The sequence below is a fragment of the Crocuta crocuta genome, unplaced genomic scaffold (assembly GCF_008692635.1).
Source record: "Crocuta crocuta isolate KB4526 unplaced genomic scaffold, BGI_CrCroc_1.0 scaffold190, whole genome shotgun sequence".
NCBI lineage: Eukaryota > Metazoa > Chordata > Mammalia > Carnivora > Hyaenidae > Crocuta > Crocuta crocuta.
In genome coordinates, this window is record NW_027527955.1 from 11,106,226 (window position 1) to 11,113,566 (window position 7,341).

A 7,341-nucleotide genomic window follows, 5' to 3' on the forward strand; every position below is an offset into this window, starting at 1 on the left:
AACATAGTTGTGTTTTGCTGGGGATGAAAGGCTCTGTTAGCGTTAGTGGAAATAGATTTTTAAGTTGTTCTGGTTTACCACTTTTATATATTACTTCTGAATGTCGATAGCTGATGTTTTCCTTTTGTCTGAGTGAAAACTCTCCTCTGGACCGACTATCTGAGAAATTAGTGTGTGGGAGTTGGAGTATATCATTCTTTGTGGCTTTAACAATGAAGGCATTCTTATCTCAGAGAGTGTGAAAGTGAATTTAAGGTCCATGGATTTTTTTTCTTTTTTAATGTGTCTCTTGAGGACATCTCTTCATCACTTTTGTATTTCTTAAAGTCTTCCTTAAGCTAAATAACCTGCATCTTAATTCTTTTCTCTGAATTCTTGACTGTGGTAAAACATATGATGGACTAAAGTTGCTTTCAGCTTTGTTTTTAATTATTATTGAAGAACTGACACATAATATTGTATTAGTTTCAGGTGTACTCTTTCAGCTTGTTAAAGTCTTGTCGTGTGACTAGACTGTGTGGCTGGTGGCCCTGCGGAGGCTCTCCCGCATAGGCTGTGTGAATGAGTGCATGTTCTAAAGAGTCAGACTTGACGTAGGGGAGCTGTGGGGGTTACTATGTTGTGACTAAACAGTATGTGCTGTTCTTTTTTTATTAAAAAGGGGTTTTTTTAATGTTTATTTTTGAAAGAGAGAGAGAGACATGAGTGGGGAAGGGGTAGAGAGAGAGGGAGACACAGAATCTGAAGCAGGCTCCAAGCTCTGAGCTGTCAGCGCAGAGCCCGACGCAGGGCTCGAACTCACTATCTGTGAGATCATGATGTGAGTTGAAGTCAGGCGCTCAACCGACTGAGCCACCCAGGTGCCCCAATAGTATGTGTTTTTCTGATGCCTACTTATGTACGGTCACTTGTTTGCTTAGTTTGAGGTTTCTGGCCTCAAATATCTTTTCTTGGGGAGGGTGAAAGATTGGGGATGAGGGGTTTGGATAGAAGTAATTTGATCAAAGTTAATAAAAAAGGCCTTCTCTTGTTTTTATTTTTGTTATGTGTGTCCAGGATTTAGAAGAATTCTGCTTTAAGTTTTGCATCAATCATTTGACAGAAGTTACACAGACTGCAGCATTTTGGCAAATGGATGGCCCTCTGCTAAAGGAATTCATTGCTAAAGCCAGTAAATGTGGAGCCTTTAAGAACTGAAGCCCCAAGGCTGCTGGGTTTTGCGAGTGCTCTGGGGCCTGGGCCATGGTGCCTGCTTTGTGCTCTGTGGGTGATTAATTTTGCAGGTAAAAAACCGGTCAGCTTGTTTGTTTTTCACATCTTGAGACACCATTCTCCATGTAGGAATGTATGAAGGATGTTCAGCTTTTCCTGAACCCGCTCTAAACAACTCTTGTTTCCAGATATGTGCATTTTAAATGGGACCTTAATTTGGCTGGAACATTGTAAAGGGGTGAAAGTTTAGCTGGTCATTTTTTTTGTTTCTGTTTTGTTTTGTTTTGTTTTTGATTTGAGGAACTGTCGAACTTGGAAAGGAGAAGTTTGTGGTAATTCTCCTGGCTCACATATTAACAACCCTTTCGACCCCAGGAATTGGGTTGTTTTGTGAATTGTGACGTAGACCTAGAGGCCCCACCTTGAATTAAAGATGCTGACTTTGGGGCTTGTTGAAATGCTGCATTAGTTGCTAGTTCACTAGCCGTACTGTGAAGGAGTAGTGAAGATAGTTTGAGGCTTTTGTTTGTGTTTGCACTACTGAGGACCTTTTTTAACTTCATGGTTTATCAAAACAATATTCAGTTTAATATGAGATAAACCTATTACGATGATTATGTAAAGATAAACTTGTAGGTTAGCCACGATTTCTCTTAAGACTTAAACCCATAAAGAGTAGTAATTTAGGACTACCTGTAAAAAGTTGATAATGAAAGAAATTTTGGGCAGAGGTCAGTATTTTTTATAAATTAGAATCTCCACTACTATCCAACAATGTTTTATTAAGATAAAGTCTAAGAACTGAAGTTTAAATTTGATTCCCCACCGTTTCCCCCATAAATGCTAATCATGAGAAGAAAGCAGTGGCATATTCAGTTTATTCTTGCCTTCCTAAAATATGGCTGCTAGAGCATCAAATCCATTACATCTGACTCAGAAGTTGTTCTTGAAACCAACTCTCTGGCAGGACTTCTTGGAATTTGTTTAATCTCTTTTATCTGTAGACCAAGTATCGCACATTTGCTTATTTGCAACTTCAGCTTTTGCTTTTTATTTCCTCATCTTTTGATTGTGTTAGGTATAATATTTAGCACAATTTAACTTTGAAAAGGATCAAAATTATGATTTCCCTGAAAAGATCCTTTTAAGTTCAGTTCTGTTTTTTGTTTTGTTTGTTTTTCTTTTCTTTTTTGGGCTGGTTATGAACCTGACCTTTGGAGGAAGAGCGTTCAACTCTGAGTTTGATCACATATGTCTGTTGAGCTTGCTGTAAGAACAAAGCTTGGTTCTGCTTTCTGGCTCACGGACTCATTTTCATTTGTGGGCACTTCCTCAGTGAACTGTTTCCTGTTTGGAAGGTCTCTCATCTGAACTTGTAGCCCAAATACATTTTCAGAGCCAAATTAAGAAGACAGTGAAGATATGCTGCAGCTGCTATTTTTAGCAGTGTTTCTAAGTGTGTCTGGGGGTTTGGGTGGGAGTGAGGGCCCAAAGATAGGAACTTGTTGACAATTGAGATAAATTCAAACCCAGAATTTATCTGGCTCCCTTTTCTTGACCATGTCACAAGTGATTGAAGCCCAATTATTAATTAGGATTAGTTCTGCAACATGATAGAATTTTCACTAGGTTGATAAATGCACATTAATTTGATTATTAGCTATGGTGGGTCACATTCGTAACAATCACTGTTGTATATAGGCTTATGATCCGGATGAAACAAGAACTGCGGTATGTTTACTGTTGCTCTTACTTGAAAAAAAAAAACTTAAAGAAAAAAGCACAAGTTAAAATAGTAGATCCATTTCCATATATTGTTCATCCATTCAACAGATATTTACTGAGGTTCCTTATATAGGTAAAGAACCACTTCTCAGATCACTGAGTAGTTTGTATGAATGTGTATGTAGTGAAGAAAATGGAAATAAGTTCTTCAGGAAAAGTACTTGAGTATCCCCCCCCCTTTTTTTTAAAATACACTCTTATTTTTCTACTCGGTTTTATTGTTAATCATAGCAGGAAATGAAAACTGTTCTTTGAATTGTTTTTCATCTGATATAATAATGAAAGCCAAAGTATTCGTATTTCTTAAGATAACCCTAAATGTACTCTTGAACTTCTTACTGGAACAATGTTTGATACTCTAGTATCTAGGCTGTATTTATGTAATGTTTAGAATGACATATTAATAAATAATCTGTCAACACATACGTGCAGAGTTGTTTTTCCCCCTCAAAAATCAGTAATGTGCAGCCTTAAAAAGGAAGGAAGTTCTAACACATGCTGCAACCTGGATGAACCCCAAGGACATTATGCTGAGTAAAATACGCCAGTCATAGAAGGACAAATACTGTGTGATCCCACCCATGCAAGGTAACTAAAGCAGTCAAATTCACAGGGACAGAAAGCAGAGTGCTAGTTGCCAGAGGTTGGAGGTGGGAGAGAGGACTTAAGAGTTAATGTTTAATGGATACAGTTTCAGTTTTTGCAAGATAGAGTTCTGGAGATGGGTGGTGGTGACGACAGCCCACCAGCGTGAATGTATGCAGTGCCACTGAACTGTACACTTAAACGTCGTTAGCACGATAAATTTCATGTTAGATATTTTTTGCCACAATTTGGAAAAAGTGGTACTGTGATTCTTAGCAGGTATCAGGCTGGAAACAGGTACCACAAGGGAACAGGTCAGCTGTTTCTCAGTTGTAGCCCCTATTCCCATAGAAAACTTTACGTTTTATTCCTGCTGAAAGATAAGACAATTGAACTGTCATAGCAGAAAAATGCATCTGCATCCTGATACTTACAAATGAAGGGAAGGACAGAGTCCCTATCCTTGAGGAACTTGTAAGTTATTAGGAGAGAGAACTTGAAGAATTCACATAAAAACATATTTATAAACAACTTTTCATAATAGGTGGCAAGAGAAAACTTGATAGCTTATTATGAGAAATAGATGCTCTGAAGATAATGTCATTCTCACTCATTCCAAAACAGCAGGTAAGTGGCACAAGCAAAGTCTTAGAGGTGGTGGCTGATGAGCCTTCCAGAACCTACCATTAGCAAGTTTGGTTAGAATGGAGAATATAAGCCAGGGCCCATTAGGAGGAAACTTGGGCAAGGAGAGGGTGTGTGTGTGTGTGTACACATTTATTTCCATGGTACCAGACATTATGGCTTGTGCTTCACATATTTTCTTCTTTAGTGTCCCCGTTTCATGCATAAGGTAAGTAGATTTAGGCTCAGATAGATTAAGCAACTTGATTAAAGTTTTTCAGTAGTAAGTGACATAGCACAAGTACAGGTTTGTTTAAATAGTTTGCCTAATGTTTGCCTACTTTGTGACTGTCAAGTACATGTTGCTCCGTTGTGCCAGGTTACCTCCCATGGTAGGAATGACAGATTAAATTTGAAGATAAAGTGGGGGACAAAGGTTTTCTCTTAAGTAAAGATTATGACATCAAAACTCAGATAAGCTTTGCTACGGGATGTAATATCAGTAGGAAGTTGAAGTTACCATTGTTACCCAGACCAGGAGAAATTTTCATTCGGTGCATCTGGGACAGAGTCTTGGCTTCTGTAGTTTGTTGGTTGGTTTGTTGTTTTTTGTTCTTTTATATTCAGAATTCTTATTTATTGTGGTAAAACATAAATTTACCATTTTAACCGTTTATTTATTTTAGAGCACAAGTGAGGATAGGGACAGAGGGAAAGAGAGAGAATCTCAAGCATGCTTCATGTTCATCATGGATCCAGATGTGGGCTTTGATCCCATGACCCTAGGATCATGACCTGATCACGACTGAGCCACCCAGGTGCCCCCATTTTCAGTTTTTAAGTGTACAATTTAGTGGTTTTAAAAATTAAAGTATAGTTGGGGTGCCTGGGTGGCTCGGTTGAGCATCTGACTTTGGCTCAGGTCATGATCTCATGGTCCATGAGTTTGAGCCCTGCATCAGGTTCTGTGCTGACAGCTCAGAGCCTGGAGCCTGCTTCAGATTCTGTGTCTCTCTCTCTTTCTGCCCCTCCCCCACTCACACTCTGTCTCTCCCTCTCTCTCAAAAATGAATAAATGTTAAAAAAATTAAAAAATTGAAGTATCGAAATATATCAGGTTTTCAGCAGGTAATTTGATAATTATGTCCATTATGAAATGCTTACCATGATAAGTGTATTTACTATCTCTTATCACACAGTTAATACATTGCTACTGACTATATTCCCTATGCTGTACTCCTCATCCCCATACTTAGTTATTTTATAACTGGAAGTCTATACCTCTTAATCCTTGTCACCTATTTTGCCTAATCTCTGTTCCCCTCCTCTCTGGCAATCACTAGTTTGTTCTCTATATTTATGAATTTGTTTCTCTTCTTTTTAATTTATTTTTTAAATTTACATCCAAGTTAGCATATAGTGCAACACTGATTTCAGAAGTAGATTCCTTACTCATTTAGCCCTTTTCTCCTCCCACAACCCATCCAGCAATCCTGTTTATTCTCCATATTTAAGATTCTCTTATGTTTTGTCCTTCTCCCTGTGTTTATATTTTCTTCCCTTTCCTTATATTCATCTGTTTTGTATCTTAGAGTCCTCATATGAGTGAAATCATGGTATTTTTCTTTCTCTAATTTCACTTAGCATAATACCCTTTAGTTTCATCCATGTAGTTGCAAATGGCAAGATGTCATTCTTTTTAATTGCTGAGTAATACCCCATTGTATCTGTATACCACATCGTCTTTATCCATTTGGGCTCTTTCTGTACTTTGGCTGTTGTCAATAGTGTTACTATAAATGTGGGGGTGTGTGTGCCCCTTTGAAACAGCACACCTGCATCCCTTGGATAAATACCTAGTAGTGCAATTGCTGGGTCATAGAGTAGCTCTATTTTTAACTTTCTGAGGAACCCCCGTACTGTTTTCCAGAGTGGCTGCACTAGCTTGCATTCCCACCAGCAGTGCAAAAGAGATCCTCTTTATCCACATCCTCGCCAACATCTGTTGTTGCCTGAGTTGTTAATGTTAGCCATTCTGATGGGTGTGAGGTGGTATCTCATTGTGGTTTTGATTTCTACTTCCCTGATGATGAGTGACATTGAGCAGTTTTTCATGTGTTGGTTGCGCATCTGGATGTCATCCTTAGAGAAGGGTCTATTCAGGTCTTTTGCCCATTTCTTCACTGGATTATTTGGTTTTTGGATGTTGAGCTTGATAAGCTCTTTATAGATTTTGGATACTAACCTTTTATCTGATATGTCGTTTGCAAATATCTTCTCCCATTCTGTCAGTTACCTTTTATTTTTGCTGATTGTTTACTTTGCTGTGCAGAAGCTTTTCATCTTGATGAGGTCCCAGTAGTTCAGTTTTGCTTTTGTTTCCCTTGCCTCGGGAGACATGTTGAGTAAGAAATTGCTGCCACCGAGGTCAAAGAGGTTTCTTTGCCTGCTTTCTCCTCGAGGATTTTGATGGCTTCCTGTCTTACATTTAGGTCTTTCATCCATTTTGAGGTTTTTTTGTGTGTGTATATTGTAAGAAAATGGTCCAGGTTCATTTTTCTGCATATTGCTGTCTAGTTTTCCCAGCACCACTTGCTGAAGAGACTGTTTTTATTCCACTGGATAGTCTTTCCTGCTTTGTCAAAGGTAAGTTGGCCATACGTTTGTGGGTCTGTTGCTGGGTTCTCTATTCTGTTCCATTGATCTTAGTGTCTGTTTTTGTGCCAGTACCATACTATCTTGATTATAGCTTTGTAATACAGCTTGAAGTCCCTGTTTCTCTTTTCTGTTGTTTTATTTGTTTTGTTTTTTAGATTCCATATAGAAGTGCAATCATACTGTATTTGTCTTACTCTGAGTTATTTCACTTAGCATAATACCCTCTAGGTCCATCCATGTTGTTGCAGATGACAAGATTTTATTCTTTTTTATGGCTAATATTCCGTGTGTGTGTGTGTGTGTGTGTGTATTACATCTTTATCCATTCATTTATTGATGGATACCTAGGTTGCCTCCATAGCATGGCCATTGTAAAGAATGCTGCAGTAAACATAGGGGTGCATATCTTTTCAAATTAGTGTCTTAGCTTTCTTTGGGTAAATGCCCAGCAGTGGAATTACTGGATTGTGTGGTACT

The 7,341-nt window shown here is 38.3% G+C and overlaps 1 protein-coding gene across 1 annotated transcript in view; it reads left to right on the plus strand.

Annotated features, from left to right (window-relative positions):
- RCBTB1 (RCC1 and BTB domain containing protein 1) overlaps positions 1-3,420 on the plus strand; it is a 51,643-nt gene extending 48,223 nt beyond the window's left edge. The window contains exon 13 of the mRNA XM_077752648.1: positions 1,057-3,420. Coding sequence (XP_077608774.1) covers positions 1,057-1,197 — 141 coding nt within the window. The 3' untranslated portion in view covers positions 1,198-3,420. The remainder of the gene's footprint in view (positions 1-1,056) is intronic.
- The last annotated feature ends 3,921 nt before the right edge of the window (positions 3,421-7,341 follow it).